At 50.1% G+C, this 22,562-nt stretch overlaps 7 protein-coding genes across 7 annotated transcripts; 5 read left to right on the top strand and 2 right to left on the bottom strand.

Annotated features, from left to right (window-relative positions):
• Window positions 1-413: 413 nt before the first annotated feature.
• N7477_002861 (gamma-glutamyltransferase) lies at window positions 414-2,779 on the top strand (the record flags this gene model as incomplete). Its single annotated transcript, XM_056964524.1, has 8 exons — window positions 414-506; window positions 600-920; window positions 979-1,012; window positions 1,071-1,230; window positions 1,288-1,870; window positions 1,921-2,081; window positions 2,147-2,280; window positions 2,331-2,779. 8 exons carry the CDS (start codon window positions 414-416, stop codon window positions 2,777-2,779), a joined length of 1,935 nt encoding a protein of 644 aa, XP_056824477.1.
• A 126-nt stretch (window positions 2,780-2,905) lies between these two features.
• On the bottom strand, window positions 2,906-3,430 carry N7477_002860 (DUF1993 domain-containing protein; the record flags this gene model as incomplete). Its single annotated transcript, XM_056964523.1, has 1 exon — window positions 2,906-3,430. The coding sequence occupies one exon, from the start codon at window positions 3,428-3,430 to the stop codon at window positions 2,906-2,908; it is 525 nt and encodes a 174-aa protein (XP_056824476.1).
• Window positions 3,431-3,922: 492 nt separating this feature from the next.
• N7477_002859 (putative pre-mRNA splicing factor) lies at window positions 3,923-7,441 on the top strand (the record flags this gene model as incomplete). Its single annotated transcript, XM_056964522.1, has 3 exons — window positions 3,923-5,213; window positions 5,265-6,261; window positions 6,310-7,441. 3 exons carry the CDS (start codon window positions 3,923-3,925, stop codon window positions 7,439-7,441), a joined length of 3,420 nt encoding a protein of 1,139 aa, XP_056824475.1.
• Window positions 7,442-8,616: 1,175 nt separating this feature from the next.
• On the top strand, window positions 8,617-10,968 carry N7477_002858 (uncharacterized protein; the record flags this gene model as incomplete). The annotated part of the gene is made up of 1 exon (XM_056964521.1): window positions 8,617-10,968. One exon carries the CDS (start codon window positions 8,617-8,619, stop codon window positions 10,966-10,968), a length of 2,352 nt encoding a protein of 783 aa, XP_056824474.1.
• A 4,965-nt stretch (window positions 10,969-15,933) lies between these two features.
• gprC lies at window positions 15,934-17,338 on the top strand (the record flags this gene model as incomplete). The annotated part of the gene is made up of 4 exons (XM_056964520.1): window positions 15,934-16,074; window positions 16,109-16,584; window positions 16,644-16,876; window positions 16,938-17,338. The coding sequence occupies 4 exons, from the start codon at window positions 15,934-15,936 to the stop codon at window positions 17,336-17,338; spliced, it is 1,251 nt and encodes a 416-aa protein (XP_056824473.1).
• Window positions 17,339-18,177: 839 nt separating this feature from the next.
• N7477_002856 (cytochrome P450) lies at window positions 18,178-19,745 on the top strand (the record flags this gene model as incomplete). The annotated part of the gene is made up of 3 exons (XM_056964519.1): window positions 18,178-18,240; window positions 18,299-18,823; window positions 18,873-19,745. The coding sequence occupies 3 exons, from the start codon at window positions 18,178-18,180 to the stop codon at window positions 19,743-19,745; spliced, it is 1,461 nt and encodes a 486-aa protein (XP_056824472.1).
• Window positions 19,746-20,307: 562 nt separating this feature from the next.
• On the bottom strand, window positions 20,308-20,796 carry N7477_002855 (GNAT family N-acetyltransferase; the record flags this gene model as incomplete). Its single annotated transcript, XM_056964518.1, has 1 exon — window positions 20,308-20,796. The coding sequence occupies one exon, from the start codon at window positions 20,794-20,796 to the stop codon at window positions 20,308-20,310; it is 489 nt and encodes a 162-aa protein (XP_056824471.1).
• Window positions 20,797-22,562: the final 1,766 nt, after the last annotated feature.

The following is a 22,562-nucleotide window of genomic DNA, read 5'->3' as shown; positions in this document are numbered from 1 at the left end:
GAATTACAAGGCTTTTCGCCGGGTCATCGCGCTTACTTACCACGTGAGACTTGTGGTATTGGGGAAGGTCGATCAAATGCACGGCTTTTCCTTCAGTCTGACACAGCATTTACACATAACAAGGCCGTATATCGCTGTTATCGAGAACTTGTCACGGCACGGATGACAAAGCAGGAAGAATACTTGTTCTCTCCTCAGGCAAAGCGATTAATAATTAAGCTCGCGACAGCCGGGTATAGAAGCTTGCCCCCGGGCGCCTTATCAGCGGGGTTCACTCCCACTCCGATATCTGAGTGCACACTAAGATAAACACTCGGGCACTTTTCTCTCTTTTCTTATGCACTTGCTCGAAGATGTTTCTTTTTTTACTATCTGTAAGATTCTGGTTGTGAGAACTATCGTTTTGGCGAAGAATGTTACCCCAAGCACAGAGCGATGCGCCTGTCGCAGGGTCTCTGCATGACACGCGACCAGGAAAGATCGCCGGTCAGGATGTGGAGAAGCAGGTAGGTAGTTTTCCGAAAAATGCTTGTCATTCCTCCCCCCATTCGCGTCAAGATCGCGTCACGAATATATGATTTAACATATCGCCGCGGTAGCCCCTGTTACAACCTTCGTCGGCGATCAAAGAACAAGTGTCGTGGTTGAGTTCGCAGCGCCACCGCTGGGAAGATACCAGGAATATGCTTCATTTGAGAAGATTTGGCGTCTTAGCCATTACTGCTTTGCTACTTATAATTACAAGTGTAGCTCGCGCCCAGAAACCTTCAATAGATCATCCACATCACCACCCAGGAGGTGAAAAAGAGTGGAATGATGAGCTCGGCTCGGGCAAGCTAGGGGCTGTCGCAAGTGAAAGCTCCATTTGCTCACGACATGGAACGGATATGTTGAAGATGGGTGGCAATGCAGCAGATGCTGTAAGTGCAGCATAAAATGGATTGGGGAACGAGAAGAAGTACTGATTCACTTCGAAAGATGGTCGCTGTCCAGTTTTGTGTTGGGGTCATTGGTGAGTCTCGTCATAGCCAGCACATCATCAAGGTATGGTGTTAACCAGTTTGTCCCAGCCATGTACCACAGTGGAATCGGTGGAGGCGGCTTCATGCTTGTGCGAGCGCCTAAGGGTTCGTATGAATTTATTGACTTTCGCGAAACCGCACCAGCCGCCGCATTCGAGGACATGTTCTACACGAATGTGGAAGGTTCCATGCATGGAGGATTGGCAAGGTAGGTCCATTCTTCTGATGGTAGAAGAGATCTATCAACTGCTGACGGCTGTGAAAGTGGCGTTCCTGGAGAGGTCCGTGGTCTTGAATATCTGCACAAGAATTATGGCTCCTTGCCCTGGTCGACTGTTCTGCAGCCAGCAATTCGCACTGCCCGTGAAGGCTTCCCTGTTACCGAAGACACGATGAAGTATATGAAGTCTGCCATTAAGGACGGTGTAGATCTCCTTACTACTAACCCCACATGGGCCTTGGATTTTGCGCCGAACGGAACTCGAGTGGGCTTAGGAGATACGATGACGCGGAAGCGACTCGCCGACACCCTCGAGACTATTGCCGAGCAAGGTGCAGATGCTTTCTACACCGGCCCTATCGCTAAGACTATGGTCAATGCTCTGAAGGCGCAAAATGGAACGATGACCTTGGCGGATCTCTGCAATTATACCGTTGCCATCCGCGATACCGCGCAAATCGATTACCGTGGATACACTGTCACAAGTACAACTGCACCTTCAAGTGGAGTTGTTCTGTTGAGCATTTTGAAGATTTTGGATGGTTATAGAGACTTTTTCAAAACAGATAAAGCCGTGAATTTAAGCACTCACCGAATGGATGAGGCTATGCGCTTTGGCTATGGCCAGGTAAGAGACTCCTTTAGATTTCTCTAGCCCAGCACTAAATGCGTTAATAGAGATCGAACCTAGGTGATCCATTATTTGTGGAGGGCATGGACGAGTATCAAAAGAATATGCTCAACGAGTCGACTATCGCCGAGATTCGATCAAAGATCTCAGACACGCATACTCTCGATGTGTCGGCCTACGACCCCGCCGGTCTCGAAAGTTTGGACACGTAAGTGTTATTTTTTTTCCCCCGCTCGGTGAGAAGATACTCAGACCAAATACTGACATTTTTAGTCCTGGGACCTCTCATGTCGCCACGGTCGATCACACTGGTATGGCCGTCTCTTTGACCAGTACCATCAATCTTCATTTTGGTAGCAAAGTCATGGTTCCCGAGACAGGTATCATCATGAATGACGAGATGAATGGTATGTACTGAAGAGCTTGCTACATGTGATGCATTAACCAGTCGATCCAGACTTTTCCATACCTAATACATCAAATGATTTCGGATACATTCCCTCTGAAGCCAACTTCATCCGGCCGGGGAAAAGACCTCTGTCATCCATCACACCCGCAATAGTCACTCGACCAGATGGCTCTCTACTCTTGGTCACTGGCACCGAAGGGGGCAGCCGAATCATCACTGCAACAGTTCAAAACATCATCCACGTCATCGACCATGGCCTGAGTGCCGCAGAGGCTCTCGCCCAGCCTCGTCTCCATGATCAATTGGTCCCAAACCAAGTCACCTTCGAATATGCTTACGATAATTCCACTGTCGCTTTCATGGAGAGTCTCGGGCACAACGTTACGTGGGTTGCTCCTGGACAGAGTGGCTCACACGCAATCCGTGTTCTTCCTGATGGAACATTTGAGGCTGCCGCTGAGCCACGACTGGTGGATTCGGCCGGTTATACTGTATAGGTACGACACGTGTGCATAGTAGATAAGGACAAGATTGGAGTACGGTCATTGGAGTGTAGACTGTCTTTGTAATATTGAGTGAGGATCATCTATTTACAAATGTGTAGCCGCGAGGCTTATATCATTCTACTGAGTCGCAGCAGCGGTGAAATTGGGGAAGTAGCCGGTGTAGAAGTCCAGCTTGCCAAGTGGCACACCCTCCTTTCGCAGGATCCCATAAGCGGTAGTAACATGGAAGTAGATGTTCGGCAGCGCAACGGTATGGGCATATGCCGCACCGCTCATTTCTGCCTTTCTTGTTGGACCCAGCTGCGTCAGCTCACATACATCGCCGCGTTGGTTGACGACATCCTTGTCGGCCTCGTTGAGCGACTTCAGCACGGTGTCAATGCGTTCGTAGCATTCTGCGAATGTCTTGGGACTTCCTTCGAATGTCACTGGCTCTCGGCCAGTCAGCCGTGCGACGAGGAACTCTGAGAATTGGGTGGTGACCCTAACTTGGTCGGTCAACGGGTACATGTCATCGATGAGTCGTGCCTGGAGCAGGGCGCTAGCATTGGGACGTTCCTCCGCTTTGTGGAGTATGTGGGACAGGGTGCTGAGGATGGCCTTATCCACCACAATCGTTCCATCGTAAAGAGTGTGAGCCATATTGGTAAGAATAATGCGTTCAACCCTGATTATTTGGGAGAAACAAAAGAATTGGCAATTGAGAAGTTGGGAGTAAGCACTTGGGGCAACTGTGGGTTGTCACCAATCTCACCACACGTGATTTTAGACGCAAAGCGATAAGGCTATCGGAGATCGCGACGCGGAAGTCTCCCTTCACTTAGAAAGATCAGGAGCTGTTGCCTCTGTGAGAGCCGAGGTTTGGCGTGAGGCCTACCTTCAATCCCCAGAGTCACTCTCACTTCTAGTCACATCCCGAAGCTCCATTCCTTTGCTTTACTTCTGCGTTCCACCCCTATCATACGCGTTTCAACCATCGACGTCCTCATTTCCTATTTGATCATATGAAGTTACTCGAGCTCAATTGCCTTTCCATTGAAACAAAATACCTGTATGTGCACTCACGGGTCGATTCTTTTCGCGCGACTTACCTTCTTGCTGTACAAGTCACCTCGCTAAGTCGGTTTTTGAGAAATGTCACAATCAAACTATCTTGCCGTTGTCCCTCCTCCTCCCACATTCGATCCAGCGACCTACAAGCCATTCGACGATGAATATGAACGTACCATCGAAAAAATATTGTCCGAGGATGCCAGTTTCGAGTGCAAAGATGACCATTTTCCAGAATACTCTGGCAGCCGGTCATTAACGGGTACATCGAATCCGCACACCCCTCAAAGTGAGAGCCAGGCAGAAAATTCGCGGATTCTCTCCCGATCTCAGTCTACCGGTAGGAATAAGCTTATTACAACCCCGAGGCGTGCGGCTCAGAGAGACATCACTGTGATCCATCTGGACACCGACGACGAGGGAGATGTTGACATCGATTCTCTACTTGAAGTGGAGAGTGCGAAATTCGCTTCCAAAGAGGATCACTCTCAAAGTAACACGATTGGCCTTTCCTACCGCGATATGACGGACCCTCATGATCCCATGTTCAGCAGCGAAGATGTTGGCTCCATGCTCAACAGAGAAGACGTGAGAATCAGTGGCCAGGGTGACAATCAGGAGCGCAAACAAGTTGATGACCACCATGAATATCCGGATAGCCTCGACGATTCCATCCCAATCGACAATGAAGCGAGCCGTCAAGATGCGGACTACAACTTCACCGACAGTCACCCACGTTCTTTTTCTCATGGAGATGGGAACATGCTAAAGGAGTTCAACTTCAGTGACGAGGAAAAAAGGCTAGGTCGCAATGAAAACAAGGTCACAGGAGACTCCGATATCACCGACGATGAGAACAATACCAACAAAGACAGCAACGACGACATCCACAACAGTGAAGCTCTCCACGCGGATGTCCATATCGTTGCCGATGCCAAATCGAACAGTGGAGGCATACCCCAGATCCCCACAAATAGCGAAATCTATGACCTCGTTGCAGACCAGGAACTCGCAGCCGAGAAAATTAGAGCCGAGGAGGATGTCATTTTCGCGTGTATGGAGCCGTCTCGCAGGCAGGAGTTTTTTCAGTCTGTGCTCGCGCATCCCTTTATGCAAAATCTGGAGGTCCCTGTTCGACAGTCTGCTCGGCGACAGTTTGTCAAGGATATGCGCCGAGAGGCAGCGTCAGTTGGGATGAATGCTACAGACATTGATACATTCATCGTCTACATGCGCAGGGTTTTTATGGAAAGTATCATCGGTGTTCCCGCCGATACTACAGGAGACGTCCGAAACCTGAGATTTGGAGAAGAGATTAATGATGGGTACAAGTCTCGAAAGAGAAATTTGAGCAACTCAGAGCAGGCGGGATCTTGTAAGAGAAGGCAGAGCAGAGTAAGTAGACGGGACTCGGCTGAATCTCCAGTCTCTTCGTTGCAGGCCACACCGCAGCGCACTCCGGAAGTCAATAATGCCACCCAACCTCATGTGGAACAAACTGTGCAAAGCATTTCTCAGCGCAATGGCTGTGGAAGCCTCTGCAAAGACAAGAATGTGACATTGGTTCCCAAGACTCCAGAGTACATTTCCTGTGAGCAATACCCGGCCCAGGGATTTGGAACTGTGCAGAAGGGCTCTCAACAGGACATGCAAATATCAAACCATCTGAATGAAGCAGAAAATCTCGGAGCAAAACAAGCCAATACTCAGGATGCCCAGCCGGCCGATGATTTGGCTACTGTTGGGGAGGTGATCAATGGGAATGATCTTCCCTACGAACGGCATATCGAACTTGCCCCACCAAGAGTTTCTCTGGGCAGTCAACATGACAGCCAGCCACCGAAACCAGAATTGCCGCCTATTGTTGAACGAGCAACCCGTCCCCAGAAGCTTCAGCGAAACCAAGGGCCCTCATATTATTCAAATGAATGGATAGGTTCAGGCAGTACCCTTGAACAAAGTGTCTTCGACCACACCGTTATCGACATGACTCTAAGTAGTCACTCCCCAGAACCCGCAATCCCTAGCGAACTGCCAGAGGAAACAATACCCGCCATGACCAACCCTGAAAAATCCAGTCATAATCAAGATCATCAAGCGATGAGCCTGCACAATGATAATGAGAAAGCTGCTGATCAGTCTTCCAAGACGCATGGTGTCAAGCCTGGCCCCAAAACGGAGCTGTCGCTTCCAGGGAAAAAAGCGAAGAATTATCGCAAAAAAGAAAAAAAGAGACAAAAGAAGCGCGAAAGTTACCTACACATTCAGAATGCGTCAAACGCAGACCAGCAGCGTGCAGAACGCCAGCATACGCCCGTCCATAGCGAATCTACGGCAGTTGCGGCGACTCCTCCTTCAAGGACCTCAAACAGGAGCACCGATATGATGAGGCATGGGCCCTTGTCACCCAATCCGGCAGAATGGTCAGTGGATTTTTGACAACCAATGATTCGCAAGAGGTGACCCCCCAGTGATGAGGTGTTGTCGAAGTATTTCCCTGTCGTTAGCGCACCAAAACGCCATGAAACCAGTGCCACTGCCACCCGGCACATACCGATCCCCGAAGAAACTCGCCAAATTCTAGCGTGGACGGGTCTAGATCTGGACTTTATCTCGTCAGACTCTACGCTAAGTGACGTACTCAGCGATATCGACTGTGACGATGAACTCCTGCTCCATTCTACGAATGATGCTTCCACCGAAAGCACACGTTTTCTATCGCCGCCGATCACATTACCACCTAGTACCCCAGTGAAACAGTCTTTTTCACTCCGGCCTGAGACTCCACGGCTTTCAAGGCCCAAACTTCCCACAGTCTCGCCTTATTTTCCGTCCCTATCGGGTGATCCAGAGTCGTGTTTGCCATTTCCACCTATCGATGCTCCATCATTTGGTCTCATACAAGAACAGCTTGCCCACGATCCCTTCAAGCTCATAATCGCGACAATCTTCCTCAACCGTACTCGAGGCGGGGTCGCCCTTCCTATCTTGTTCAGAGTCTTTGCTCGCTACCCGACTATCGATGCCATGGCGATCGCAAACCCATCTGAGCTTGTATCCATGATCCACTGCTTGGGTTTCCAGAATCAGCGAGCAAGGAAGTGTATTTCTATTGCGCAGATTTGGCAAGTCAGCCCTCCTGTCAAAAACAAGCGATACCGCAAGCTTCACTATCCCCGGAAGCTAGACGGTCGGGATGTTGGTCCACTTGAATGTGCCGATGACGAGGACCATCGGGTAGCATGGGAGATTGCGCACTTGCCCGGTGTTGGAGCCTATTCGTTGGACAGCTGGCGCATCTTCTGTCGAGATGCATTGCGTGGACTCGCCACGGACTGGAAAGGAACAGGTGCCACCACGGACGGATTTGTTCCCGAATGGAAGTCCGTTCTCCCCCAAGACAAGGAATTGCGCGCTTATTTGGCCTGGATGTGGCTCAAGGAGGGCTGGATCTGGGACCATCACACAGGCGACCTAACCCCGGCAAGCGAAAAGATGATGAGGGCCGCACAGAAGGGCGGGGTGGCACACCAAGAGGATGGTAATTGGATACTTGAATGTTCGCCAGGGAGAAAGGCAACGAATGGATTTCAAGTGAGCTGAGGAGTTTTAACCTGGGTTCGAAAACAAGTTATCTCCCAGACACTCACGCTTTGTTCCTCGGCCAGTGCCCGATAGTATGCTTCAACATCGAAATTTCTTCGAAGCACCCCTGCATAGCCGCATCGCGTTTATCAAAGTACTTGATTTCAGCGTCCAAAGAGTCTCTTTTAAATGAGTGCCAAGATTCGCTCCCACGACGCTGAAGTTCCAGTGACTCAACTCAGTAAGCAGTAAGCCAAAACCGAGTCATCGAGGACTCCGCGCAAATGAGAACTTTCGGGTGATTTAACGTGGACGAGTGCAAATCAACTAAATATTGTGTGGCGATAAGTCCAAATTGTATTATGGGCTCCATTTGCCCGTCTTCAAAGACGACTCTCCTATGTGTCCTGTTACGAAGTAGCGTGAAATCGGGTATGGGTCGAGATAGAAAGCATGGACGGCGTGGAGGTGATCTGTTTATGTATTCTATTGGAAGGCCAGGGCAATTGATTCCCCAATGTACCCCGATGTACCCCATGTCAACCCATGTACACCTCACGTGACTCATCTATTTATCTGACCTCGGGAATCGCGTTTCAGCCCGTTGGCTTCGAGGCAGTTGGGCTTTCATGCAGATCCAACTGATCCACCAGGTAAAGTGTCGGTCTGTTCACCGCATAAAGTGGTTTGCCCCAACTCAGTCTCCGGTTCTCATGCATTCGGTACCTGAATGCCCACTTCTGCCTCGATACTGACCCTGCGCGGAATGTGTCTCCCGCCCTCGATCGACGTCAAGCGCCTGTCATCACGGTGAAATCAAGCGACTTAAGCGCCAGGCAGCACACGTATTGAAACTAAAATAGCATCACAAGTGGCGGAGCCCAACCCCAGCTCTAAGGGAAGCCCCGACGGACCAAATGAACCAGCGGGCCCCAGGGCTTCGAAGGGATCCACCTGGTACGGCTACGATTTCTCACGAGCCATGTTTTTCCCGGTGAGACCTAATAGCGCTAAGAGCCGAAAGTCCAAACCCCCCAACCTCCTCCACGACTTCGAAATCATCTAAACAGCCAAAGGGTTCGAATCTGGTTCGGCCCTCCCGCAATTCTACCAAGGATCCCGACCCCGACCCAACGGCTCGCTCCTCCACTTCCGAATCAACCTCGCTCAGCGCCCCTCTTCGCAGGTCCTCGATGCCAGGTCTCGACGCCAGTCGCTCGGGAAACGCCTCGTTCCTTGAGTCGAGGACCAGCCTGCCTTATCCTACGTTCTCTCAAGCGCACAGCAAGGAAGATGTTCGCAAAGCCAATATCCCCACACCGGACCCGACCGACTTGACCGAGGACCAGGAAAACACCAAGACAAATGGCAATCACGCCCGCGATAACCACCAAGCCCCGCCGAGTCCGCCACTGACGGGACTCGACCAGTCCTCCTCGCGCAAGGGCAGTGCGATCGGCGAGCAAGAAGAAAAGGAAAATAGTTCGAATAAGGCCAAGGCAAAGAAAGCGAGCATCAAGATTAGGACCGAGGTCAATAGGTCGTCCTCGAGTCTGCGATCGAAGAGAGACGGAGAGACGAAATCCAGCAAGATATCGCGGACTGATACATCCAAATCGAAATCATCGAGAACGGACAAATCGGAGAAGCATGAGACGGAAGAGACATCTCCTCGGACAAGCCACAGGTCTTCTAAGACCAAGTCTTCCGAAGAAAAGAAACTACCCAAGCGATCCAGTTCGTCTATTTTGTCGCAATCAAATGTCACAGTCCGCGATGCCGGCGCTCAATCACCCAATGGATCAGATGCTACCTCCATCGCCCCGAACCAGCAACACACGGCTCCTCGAAAGTCCGTGACCCCGCCTATCAAGCCTCCCTCTCGGTCACAAAACCGGTCATCAGCATCCCATCGTCATACTCCTAGTGATGAATCGATCGACTACGGAAGACACTTGCCGTCTGGCCCATCATATGGCGCACCCCCACCCCCTCCACCACCGCCTCAGGTGCCCGTTTCCATTCCCAGAGTCGACTATCTGCTCCAGCATGGAGGTCTCGAGAACAAGGTTCCTCGAACACTTTTGGTCGGGCCCAGCCCATCTGATCCCTTCGCCCAGTCTGCCACTCACCCTCAGCTTGCGGCTGCGAAAGTGTTCGATCCGTTCAATCGCCTTCTCGATGACTACAATAAGGTCATGAGCAAGAATGGGTCTCTTGCTGTCGCGACAGGCTACAGGTCGGTGGCACGGCGACTACTCGATCGACTCGAGGCCGTTTTCGCGCGTGATATCTCCTCGGAGCCTTGCCACTGCCTGATGTGCGACCGTGAGGATTTAGAGGAGCGCCCTGAAGGAGTAAGCTGGGGAGAGGTGTTAGAGCTTGTTTCTGGACGCCGAGAGTTACCGATGTGGCCGCCTTTCATGATGGCACATTCATCCATGGAATCAGATTTGCCTGGAGAAGAACACATTCCGATGCAGAAGCTTGATATCGATGTCCCTGAAGAATATCGCGACCATTTCATGCGACAGTCTCGGAAGACAAAGGTTGCCGTAGACAAATGGCTCTCTGAGCAAAATGATTCCGTGACCAGTGCGCCGGAAGAAGTGGACGACGAGACTTTGACTTTTGCTATGCTCACCCACCTTGAACATCACCAACGTTCTCTGTTCTGCGCCCTACTTGGCATCAACTCTTCAACTCCTGTTCCTCGGTCGGATGATGAGAAACCTCGACCAAAGCCATCTGCCCTGGTGTCTTGCTCGCTGGCAATCCAGCGACTGTATAGGCTGCAATCCCTTCCACGCGATCCCGAAACCGCCATGTTCATGCTCAACAATCCGGAGCTGCATCATGTTCTTGCCACTCTCGCCGCCATCAGTGACGATGAATGGGAAATTCTCATCTCCGGCCGCTTTGACGGTTTCCTCCGTAGCGGTGCCGAAGATGCTGTGCCTTCTTTCAATCCTCGCTCGAGTGGCAGCCGCTCCAACACCCCCTTCAGTACAGGAGGCATTTCCCGCGGGCCGACCCCCAATTATATGGATGGAAGCTTCCGTTCCGCAAGCCAACCGACCGGCAATCCCACATCCCCAGCTTCCTTCGGAGGCCCAATCGCCTTGGACGAGGAGACGGAAATTGCTGCACTCGCCGAGATTGAACGAGATATCTTCCTGAGCATGGAAGCCATGGAGGACGCTTTTGAAGCCCTCCATCTCAAGGCCGAAGTTGTCCGTCGCGCCCTTCGAGAGCGCGGCGCTGGGCTCTCGGTCGCAAATCAAAGCAGACGCGGCTCTTACGTCGAAGCACGCCTGGGCACCCCGTTCAGTCAACATGAATGGGAAAGCGGAATGGAAGACGACTTCCTCGATGACGATCGCTCTCTCGCCCCCGATGACTCCGCTAGTAACATTAGTTCCAACCGTCGGCGCCGGCCCAAAAGACGCACTGAGCGACGCACACCCGCGCCCGTTGAGGAGGAGGACGAAGAAGAATCGTCCCCGGTCGGTCGGCGCGATTCGCGGAATTCCCGCCGAAGGTAATCCGGCTGCATGGCAACAACACGAGAACGGATCTAGGTCAGCGGCCAAGATTAGGATTGCATACGTGAGAATACTTTGCATTGTGCTGGTTGATGACGATGATACCCACTTCCCATCCCAAAATACATTGCCTGAGGTCTGGCATGCCATTTGAGGCTCTTTATTTTAGTCATTTGGTCGCTTCGACTTTTTTTTTATGATTTATGAATACCATGAGATGACGGGTATCTTTTGCGTTGAATCTGATCAGGTTGATTTCATGTAAAAATAATCTTTCTAAAGATGGCAGTCGTATACTCAGGTGTCCGGGTATTCTTTGGCCATGCCCGTAAAAGCCATGCTTGTCTTCAAAGCACCCAACTTACATCATTCAAAATTGAAGTTGAATTAAGGAGCAGGAGTAGGTGATGACACACCAAAAGCTGGGACGCTAGAAAGCCTGCTATCACTGCAAAAATGTGAACATTCAGTTTCAGCGCTTCAAAACAATTAGATCTGAGAATCGTCTGATCAAAATCTGGTACTTCAGATGATCCTGCATTATAAGATTCTGTCCTAGAGCTTGACCAATACTTTTCCAGAATTGTGGTTTAGCGCCGCTGTAAAGATACGTGACTTGAAAACTCATGGCATGTATGTATTCAACACTAGAAGAACTGAGCTCTATGATCACTTTGAAGACCTTCAGCATTCTCCAACACAGACATATATATTCGACCTGGCGAACAGTGACGTCCGTCTAAGCGCTTCTTCATTCCATCCGCAGATATGCATAGTCGAGTACTTTGGATGTTGGGATGGATGAGAAGTCATCAATGCGCATGTGCGCATGTCCCCTTCACGCCGGGGAGCACTATCCTTCCAAGTCTACAATTCACCTCTTCCTTGGTCAGCTGCGAGCGGACGCGCCATAAGCCCGGAAATTCATTCTCCTGCTGCATCAATGAGGGGGTACTGGTGGTTTTTTGCGCAATAGAGTATTACCTCGTAGTCTTGTATTGCCGATGACATCGGTCTCACACCAGTACAAGAAAAAGGACAATGTGATGCTCTACCAGGTTCATTGTAGTAGAGAGGGGATATGAAGCGACTGTGCGCGTTCAGAACAGATGGTGAATTCTGCCGATAGCTCCTTGAGTTGGTAGTTTAGAGCAAAGCTTGACTCAACATGGGATTTCTACCTTGTGATTCTTCCGGCCACTTCCACGTCCCAATTCCCCACTCCTTGAGGGGATCGCATCGCCTAGCGGTGGTTTACTTCTTTCTTGTGTCTTCATCATGCATCAGCTCAGATCCGGCAATTCTTTTACGTACATGCCTACCAAGATTATTAAAATTATGCCTCTGAGGCTGCTAGATACGACTGCTGGAAGTTTACAGGCTTATTTGGCTCTTAATTCTTTTGCCACCTAAAAAGGCCCTTACTGGGAGATAGCGTGGAATAGGGAACCCACAGATTCACTAGTCACAGCCTGGGCCATTCGAGACGGGGATTTTCTACATTGATCCGCATCACTGGGATTCCGATCCTCAAAATTGGTCTCGTGGGGAGGGCTTTTTAGTCATGGCCCGATCTTCAATTCGTGGGCGTGGCGTATCAATAGACTGAAGAATTGAGAAGGGTACATATGAATTAGGTTTGGCGTGCGGATAGACTCACACAAATCGGAGGGTAACTGACAAGGTTTGAGGCGATCCTCGTCGGCTCAAGCAATGGAGAGTCTCATTCCGACCCGAGAGGCTGGTCGTGCGCATTTTGGACACGAGATCCCCGTGTGCCGTTGGCGCTTGTCACTTACATTATTGAACTCTCGCGTCTCGGCTGCCATGACCGGCAAGATTGAAGTTTTTGCCGAGGTTTCAATTTCCACATCCTGACCAAGGGGGCATTCGTGGCACTTTCCCGTTGACAGTCGCAGCTGGGTCCCATCTGGAAGTCTAATCAGTGCAGATCTCTGTGATCGTCGACCCGGACCGGGTATAGGCTCCAACGATCCGTGAGCCATCTGCACGGCCCTCAGAACCGGAGGATTAAAGCCAACGGACGAAAAGACAATTTTCCGACTTTCTTGCTGATACCGTAGAGCGGGCAAATGAAGCCGAAGACGCCAAAAACGAGCCATCAGAACGACATGCCTGCGGGTGCTCGAGTGAGAAATGGAAATGAAGATCGACACTGACTCAAGAAACTGAGTTCGACTCACATCAGGAGTACTGTATCTTGGTTTCCGTCCGAAGAACCATGCTGCCAATCATCTCGGCACTTATCACCCATGGCGAGCGCCCAGACGGATATCAATCCGGTCGGTGATCTGCTACAGGGGGGAAGCGCCACCATCCCCACGAATGAGTGGATGTGTGCATACCGGCCCCAATCTTTCCAACCATCGATCTGGATCGAACCGAACCAGACATACGGCTCAGTAACCATGGTTCTTGGAAGACCGACACGAACAGATCCCAATGATCTCGAATAGTCCATGGGTACTTTCGATAGCCGAATGATGAGCCGGTGTGAGTGTCATTTCCGCGGGCGGGGAAGACCGAGAATCTGCACCGAAGATTCGGTGGGACCGTTTAGTCGATAGAGTGCCAATGACAATGCTTTGGGCCAACGTCAAAGGGGGTAGAAAGTCTCCCTACTGCTCATTTCAGATTCTACTCCGACGCCATGTTCAATTGGATCGGCGGGTCTAGCGGGGCCCGGGGGGAAGCCAAAGCTAGCGAAAAAAGGGCAGGTCAGGGAGACACATCAGTCAAAGTCGCTCTACTTGGCAGGGCACACAATTCCATGGTTCCTGGGGTATCGCCGTACATCCCCGATCACAGATGTTCAATTGGGTTTGGGATGACAGAATTTAAAAAACCCCTGAGAATGTGGTGCTCGGCCATGGTGCGATAATTCTGCGGGGGACACTGCCGGCTCGCAATTCGCAATGCATTTATTTTTTAGCCTTCCTTTTTGTCATAGGACGGATTGCAGTAATTGTACTGTACACGGCTTTCTCGGGTCGCGCATTCCACAGTGGCAACGCGTGGAAATAGCAATCTGCTCCTGGCGGCTCCAGACCCGGTGCCGTGTGCAGGCATCGCCATCATGGGCCTTGATATCTTTGCTGATCATGCCCGGTCTCCATCCAAAAACCGCGCTAGTTCAAATAAGGCGCCTGGTCTGCACATCATAACCCTTCGTGGATTGCTTGTTCCTCGGCCGGGAACCATTGATGTCCCGAGAGAAAATCTTCAGCGGGTCGGATCTCGAGTGAACCACACTCATGTGCAAAAGACTTCCGTACCACCATCCCCCCCAAAAATATATATATATATTCCGCGTGATTCTCCAGGCCGTATTGGCCCAGAATTGCTCAGTGCTGGCCTTTAATCAACATTGAGCTTGACCGCATATTCTAGCAGTCTGATCAAGACTCCGCTCGCAATATAGCCGTTTCGCACAGAGAGCTAATGTAGCGCCTATGACGAAGCCACAGCCGCGGTATTAATGACCATGATGCTTAGCGGACAGGCCGGTTTCACTTGTTGGCAAGGGGGTGTGGATTGAAGCTTATTCCCGGCCCAATCGCCCTGCCACCCGACATTTCACACTATTGTTCAATAATCCTTCGTTGAAAGCGATCGTCATGTTTTCTTCCTGAAATCATGCCTTCGCAAACCACAGTAATGTTCCTACGTGACAAGAGTTCCTCTCTGGGGCATTGGTCGGCAGCTATGTATCCTCTGCGGGGGTGCCCAGGTCTCTCTCAGGATGGACCCCCTGCTACTTTCTGCAACACCGTTGGCTGGTGCCTGAGAAGATTACAGAGTGGCTCTAGTCCATCATGTCCCCGCTCGACTCGGCACGGAGCTCCTGGCCCATTCAAGTTAAGCTGACAAAAGTTGAGAACGCTGCTCTGGGGCCCAGCCTTTGTGAAAGATAATCTACCGGGGATATCTGAGCACACGCGGTGAAACTTGCCCGTGTCTTCCGCTAGCGTTCCAGAAGGCCCCTGCAGCTGAAAAAAAAATTAAAAAAAACCGGGAGGATTGAATCAAAGGTTGTGAGTGGTTGGGTCTTCCGGTCTTATTACTAGGTGTAACGCGGAGAGTAGCTTTGGTGGCGCTATATGCTTCGTGCATTTCCCCCCCAAGGTTCACCGGCGTGACAACTGTGCCGGGAAAAAAAAAACCAAGAGGCAAAGATTGAGATCACTCGGCCTGCCAGGAACAAGCATTGCCCTTATTCGGCACTTTCCATGGATTTATCCGCCGCATACTGTAAGGCACGCTCGGACGCTGATCGAGGTGGATATTAGCCGCCTTACAGTAGACCAAACTTAGCCCACGTTCTATTCGGACTCTCTCGTGGCGGAACTTTCATACACTTCCCCACTTGGTTGCCCCCCTGTTCTTAGGCACAAGGTGACCATCTTGGACTGTGTGAGGCTGTGGAGCTGTTCGCCTCAAAACATGGGCTCTCCCATCGGCCCTCACGGAGATGATCCTAAAGGCTCAGTTCAGGGAAAGGTCCTACTGTGGAGACCCGAGTCTTGACTGAAGGCCTGTGTGACTCCGATTGCTATGCTCTCCTTAATCAAAGTGGACTAGCTGTCTTTAGAGTTCGCTCCATGGTATGGAAAATATCTTGGTGGATTCCCGTACCATCGCTGCGGACCTGGATTTGAACAGAAGAACTTTAATAATCTTGTCCCGCACTTGCATTTGCCTCCCTGGTCGCTTTTCACTCTTCCCCCGCCTGTCTGGTCATTTGTGGGTGAGGCTCGAGGTATCAGATATCTCAACGGACTGGTGTTCTTTTGATTGACTGGTTGTTCTCGTCTGTGCCTATTGAGCGAGCTTCGACTTCGACCTCTTTGACGCCGATATCGTATTGCTGCTACTCTCACATTCCTTTCTCGTTCGCGTGTTGGCAATAGTATTATAAAGAAGCTCACACCAAAACTATCCAGCATGGCCGCCATCGCTCTGATGAGCCTCATGCAGAGGACCGACCCCTTGGCAAATGAGCTGGACCGTCGGTTGACCAGCGATATCACTTTGGATATCAACCCGCTCCCCAGGGCCCAACGGCAGGGCCTTATTGCCGTCTCCGTGATGGCTTTCCTTTCCTTCCTCGCCACGGGAGGCCTTCTCTCCTCTCATCACCTACCGATTACTCTTCTGGAGAGGAAATTACCAAAGATACATCGGTTACAACCAGTATATTGTCCTGATTTACAATCTGATTCTCGCGGATTTCCAACAATCCCTGGCCTTCCTGATTTGCCTCAAATGGATCGCCACCGACAAGATCTCATCTGGCACTGCCGGATGCTTCCTGCAGGGTCTTTGGCTTCAGATTGGTGATCCCGGATCCGGTCTGTTTGTGCTTGCTATCGCCTTCCACACTTTCCTGCTTGTCGTCTGGGGCAAGAAATTGTCTCACAGAACCTTCTGCTGGTTTGTCATCGGTGTTTGGGCCTTCATTGCCCTCATGGTGATCATTCCTCTGGGCATGTACGGAGCCGACGTCTTCATTCCCTCGGGCGCCTGGTGCTGGATCAGCGAGGAGTATGAGACTGTTCGTCTGTGGACTCATTATATCTGGATTTTCCTTGCTGAGTGAGTTATGATCTCCAATCTATGGGGGGGTTCTCACATACTGACCGAGAAACCATCAGATTCGGAACTGTATGCCTGTACGCCATCATGTACTTCCAACTTCGTCGACAGATTGCCGCCTCAGCTATTCTCGGAAACAGCCAGCTGGAGAGTCTGAAGCGATTGCGACGAGTGGTCGGATACATGACTATCTATCCCATCGTTTACATCGTCCTATCACTGCCACTTGCTGCTGGTCGTATGGCTACAGCTAACAGCAGTACTCCTCCCATCACATTCTTCTGCTGCGCCGGTAAGTAGAAGTAACAAGATGCTTGCACCTGGCTTGGATCAACTAACATCTTACCTCATAGGTGCTATCATGACCAGCTCCGGACTTGTCGATGTGACTCTCTACACCCTTACCCGTCGCGCTCTCATTGTCGACTCCGAGCCCAGCCACGATCGCTCCTACAACAAGTTCGCCAGCAGCAAAGGACGCGACAACCACCTCACAACCATCACCGCCGATCCCGCCAATCGCAAGATGGGCCTCAGCCACGAGACCATCGTTGAGCGGGAGGGCTCGACCGACAACATCGTGCAGCCGGGTGTCGAAATGCACCCAATGGGCAAGGTGTACCAGGAGACAACTATCGAGATTACAACCGAACCGGCATATGCCGGCGAAGGCTCCAGCGAGCGCTCGAGCAAAGACGACTTCCAGAAGGACGAGTTCAATGAAGGTCCATCGCGAACGATGTGGCGACGATGAACCATGCGATATAAGCCTTAGAAATTTTCAGCCTTTTACTTTTCAAGCTTTCAGCTATTCTCATGCTCGTTGCATATACGAAATTTTTTCCATGTCGCACCTTGCTAATAATCTCTTCGCCTCCCCTATCCCATCATCTCGGCGTGGGATGTTGGTGCCTCCATGTCCCTGACCCTTTTCCTTTCCTTTTAACTTTCAATGACTTTTCATACCCTCTTCATTGTCCATGACTGAGCTTTGTACATATTATCCGGGGGGCAAGGGTGCCCTCTGTTTTTGGCGTGGCATGTATTTTCAAGGATTCCCATGTAACTGTTTCTACTACACCGGATTGGAAATTTCACGAGTGATTCTCAACTGAATTTTGGTACAAATGTCTCCATATATCTATAGAAGAATACTGATCTGATCAATCTAGTAACACGCCAGCTCTGTGAGGCTTGTAGTCTCGTCTTCAGACAGATCTACGAGAAACGATCACATGATCAGGATTGCTGGCCTGGTCAAATAGGCTGACGGTCAGATTGCACGATTAATTACAAGGCCCACCTTGTTCTCGCCCAATGCTGAACACTTTTGCTCTCGGGTACTTCCTTGGGGGCAATAACCGGGGGAGTCGCTGGTATTTCGTGGGACGTCGGCTTCCCCACTCGCAACACTCGGTGTGTGGGGCCGATATGGTAAACTCATGATGATAATCTCATGGACCGCCTATAACTTTCCAGTGCGCATACTCTCAGGCCAAGCGATGGCTCGGTAAACTTGCTATAAGACTCACTCCCAGTAGCCAACATCCCCCGAAGTTAACATCTACGCTTTCGAGCCCAGGGTGTCTCAAGATGGAAGCCCGAACCAGCCTTGGCCTCTATGTGGCTATCGCCGCCTTGGGATGGATCTTCCACGTAAGTCTCTTTGAATTCGCAATCCACTCGGATTGTACTCACACAAACGCATCTCTAGATCTTGTACAAAGTGTTCAAATCGCCTCTTTGGCATATCCAAGGACCGATCACTACCAGGTTCACTCGCCTTCCTCTTAAGCTCGCGACGATTAGCGGCCAGCAAATCTACTATATCCATGATCTTCACCAGAGATATGGCCAAATCGTTCGGATCTCACCTACAGAGGTCTCAGTCTCATCACTGCCAGACTTTAAGGAGATACATCGTGTTGGTTCCGGGTTTGTGAAGAGCGATTGGTACAGCACTTTCACTCCAGGTCGTGAAGGAGTTTTTGCCATGCAGGACGTCAAGAATCACGCACAAAGGAGAAAGTTGTTTGCCAGGCCTTTTTCAAAAACCGCAATTCGTGGTTCTTGGGAGCACGTTGTCAAGGAGAAAGTCCAGTTAATGGTGTCACAAATCTGTAATGAGTTGGAGACGACCGGAATCTGCGACATTTTGAAATGGTCAACATTTCTGGCTACAGATGTCAGTGGCCATCTGATGTTCGGGGAGTCATTCAACATGCTTGGAACTGGACAAGTAAAGTTACACCCTCGTCTGTCTATGCCACTGCTAACCTACAACCCAGAAAAATGAATACATTCGAATCCTTGAGTCGGCCACGAAAGGAAGTGGGATCGGCTCGGAGCTTCCTATACTCAGAATTATCGGTCCATACGTCCCACTCCAGTCATTCCGCGATATGTTTAGGACCGATGAGTATTTGCTCAAGTACAGCCAGCGAGCAGTGAAAAATAGCCGAAAGAACAGCGAGTCTTGCCGGAACATCTTCTCGGGCTTAGTGTATGAGACAGAGAGGGACCGCTCGGCGCTGAGCGATATGGAAGTTGCCACTGAAGCAGGTAACCTCATCATTGCTGGATCGGACACTACTGCTGTGACCCTGACCTATCTCATCTGGGCCATTTTGTCCCATCCGTCACTACGACTTCAGATCGAAGAGGAGCTCATCTCATTGAGAGATGAATACAATGAAGCAGATCTTGAGTCACTTCCAACACTCAACGCCACCATCACAGAGACTCTCAGATTATATGGTGCGGCCCCTGGTTCTTTACCACGAACAGTACCGGAGGGCGGCGTGACCCTGGCGGGCTTCTACATCCCTGCTGGCACCACAGTTAGCACCCAGAGCTACACCATTCATAGAGATCCTATCCTCTTCCCCAACCCGGACAAATTTGACCCCGCGCGCTGGTTGCCGGGAGAACGTCAAGCTTCGGAACAAGCACGAATGGCACTATCTCCGTTTGGAGCCGGATCTAGAATTTGCTTGGGCATTCATCTCTCTTGGATGGAGCTACGTCTGGGAGCAGCAGAGTTCTTTAGGAAATCTGGTAGTGTGGGACTGGCTCCGAGTGTGAGTGAAAAGAGCATGAGGCCTGAGCATTACTTCTTGATCGCTCCCTCGGCCCATAAGTGCGAGGTGATAAGGAAGTAAATCAGGCAAACAACATAACTCGGGGTAACAGAATGTTTATCCTATCCAATGAAATGAGATTCGATCGCTGTTTCACGAACGGCTGATGCCAAAGTAAGCTTATACATCAACCCACCGGCGGGCCTGTCATTGTAAAAGACTCGGGGAACTTGACGCCGTAAGCACAATAAAGAAGTTTCATCTGGGGCGTCTTTGTATCCTCTTAACGCCTTGTGAAAACCCTTGAATAATAAACACCGCGGAAATTTCAATTAGTTCTATTTTGAGCAGCGAACAACCGGATTTCTATATGCATACTGTAGAAGCCTTAAGCACACCGCGATAGCGTCAGTCCATCTCGCCATTGCGATTCTGGAGAGCATCGAGACATTGGTGCCTTCAGCTCTCACGTTGGGTGAGATTAAGCTTTGAGTCTTCAGCATCTAGGGGGGTTTTCCTTGAACGTTGCTTTCAATCTTGAATTTGATGTTCGAATATTGAGATTGATTGTCAATTTCACTGACATTAGAGCCCACTCGGCACACCGAGTGACTGCATAGTCGAAACGAATCGGTCTTTATCCTCAATTCAATTGTTTTCGAAAGTAAACCCTTTCAAAGCCATCTTCCAATTTTCTTTCCGTCTCAATAAAGCCGAGTTTGACGTAAAGTCCCAAATTCTCATACATCTTGACGTTGGTATAAAGGGTGAGGCTAGAATGACCTCGGGCCTTGGCAATGTTCTCTGCATAGCCCACCAAGATTCGCCCGTATCCACGGCCTTGAGCCAAAGGATCGACCACGAGGTTGTTAATCTCAATTGAGTTGGAAGGTGGGTCAGATCGAAGCATGATTGACCCCATTATCTTCCCGTCGGGCTTGTGCAGAAGAAAAATCTCATGTGTCTGCATGAGTTCTCGATAGTCTGCCGTCATGGGGGCTGGTGGCTTGCCAATCCGCTGGATATATTTGGAATATGCAACATGAATCATTTGCTCAATGACCGGGATATCACCGAGGGTCGCATTGGTGATTGAAATATCATCTTTGGAGTAGCGAGAGTATTCGCTCATTATTACGTCGCTGAGCGCAGGTCGAGGAGGCCTTGACCGAAGGATGAAATCACTCGAGAGGTTTATGTACCCTGGGCTCCTGTTTTGTTTAGACCCAGCTAGCTGGCTTTATCGGGAAAGGGCGCGATCTCAACCTTGAGAAGAAGATGTCGGTTAACTCTGCTTGGCGGAGAGAAGTGAGTCAGAATTAACAACATTTGCGGGGCTATTTCCCGCATCTTAAAGTGACTATCATGTCCATCTTATTTAGTCGCAATCAACGTCTGCATCAAATTAGTGATATTAATTTTCGTATTGACTATCGATCGTTAGGACTTCTTGTCCCTTGCAACGCCCTACTGCCTCTGGGCCCACGTTCACGCACTATTCGCACCCCTTGATCAACCCGGGGGAACGTCAAAACTTACCTGGCTTCAAACCCACTCAGAGACCCCAGAGCGAAACCTTCCTTCTGGCAATAAAATCTCGCATTAGTATTGTTGCCGGTGTCTCAGCAAACGACGGCAATCTCGGATCCAGGGATGTAGTCGACTTTGATGTTCCCCGCCTTCCACTCCTTAAGATTATGGGCCGTCTATGAAGACCGCTAGAGCTGGCATGAAGGATCTTTGAAGTCAAGAGCATTTGTTGGACTTGATCCGGTCGCTGCGAGAGATGGCAGTTCATGGCAAGACATTGAAAATGCGCTAAGAGTCACTATATTAGCCTCTGCCGCCATCTTAGCAATTTCCACGATACCCTGCATGCCTTGAAAATTGACTCTATTTACGGATAGGAGCTATCTCTAAAAAGCAACATGTACGTTGTCTCAACTGACTACCGCTTTAGAGGCGTTCACGTGATATCTAGCCTAGGCAATGCATCGCTTGTATGTATGAATCACTAATCCTATCCGTGATGAAACTAAGTAATTCAAATACAATTGTCATTTCCAAATTCTTGAAAGGTAACCAGTGTACGGTAGTTGAAACAGAAACAGAGTCGCCTGGGATCCTTGAAGCAAACATGTTACAATCTTGGAATATCGCGCCTCGTGAAGCTGATTCTGTAGTTTTGCCTTCAAACCAGCATCTAAAGTGGTGGAAATCACCATATTCATTGCACCATCAGGAGATCAATTTTCACCTCGGATCTATCTCAAGGTCGACTTGCACGGTCATTGTGACCTAAAGTGGACTCAGCGCTTCCAGTTTCTTGGAGCGGGCTACGATGCCTTCAAGACTTCAGCCACTACGAAATGATCTAGGATGATAATCAGAGCGCTAAACATGGTGATGAGTCATACTCCTTGAGTATTCCTTTCTCATATAGAATTGCCATCAACAAACTGATAAATATTATGGGCCAAGGGTCAAAATGCATTCACACATCGCTTATCTTTAGCGACATATCGATACCCACAAGTTTCTTGTCCCAACGAATAGTATTAATCTACTACTAGCTGTCCAATTGAGCCAATTCACGCAATTCTCGCAATGAACAGCTCTCTATTTTCTCAAAGACGCATGTCTCGCCCTAGCGACCGAGCACCACGCTAACGTCATGTCTCCCAATAAAATAAGACTCAGTCTGTCTTCAAGATCATTGCAGCCATTTCGATTCGCACTGAGACATGAAGTGCCGGGTAAAAGGCGCGGCTTTCAGCTGACGTCAGAGTAAAAGGGGTAAACCAGCATGTGGACGAACAATGCATGTTTCATGCACGCGAGGAAACTTTTCGGCGTGTCTGGCTTGAATGCGTCAAGCCATTTTACCCATTTCACGTT

This window comes from Penicillium maclennaniae (assembly GCF_028827695.1).
Source record: "Penicillium maclennaniae strain IBT 15551 chromosome Unknown utg000003l:1.0-5670915.0:1.0-5674809.0, whole genome shotgun sequence".
Lineage (NCBI taxonomy): Eukaryota > Fungi > Ascomycota > Eurotiomycetes > Eurotiales > Aspergillaceae > Penicillium > Penicillium maclennaniae.
The sequence above is the reverse complement of the archived record's forward strand: the minus strand, read 5'-3'. Positions and strand labels throughout refer to the sequence as shown.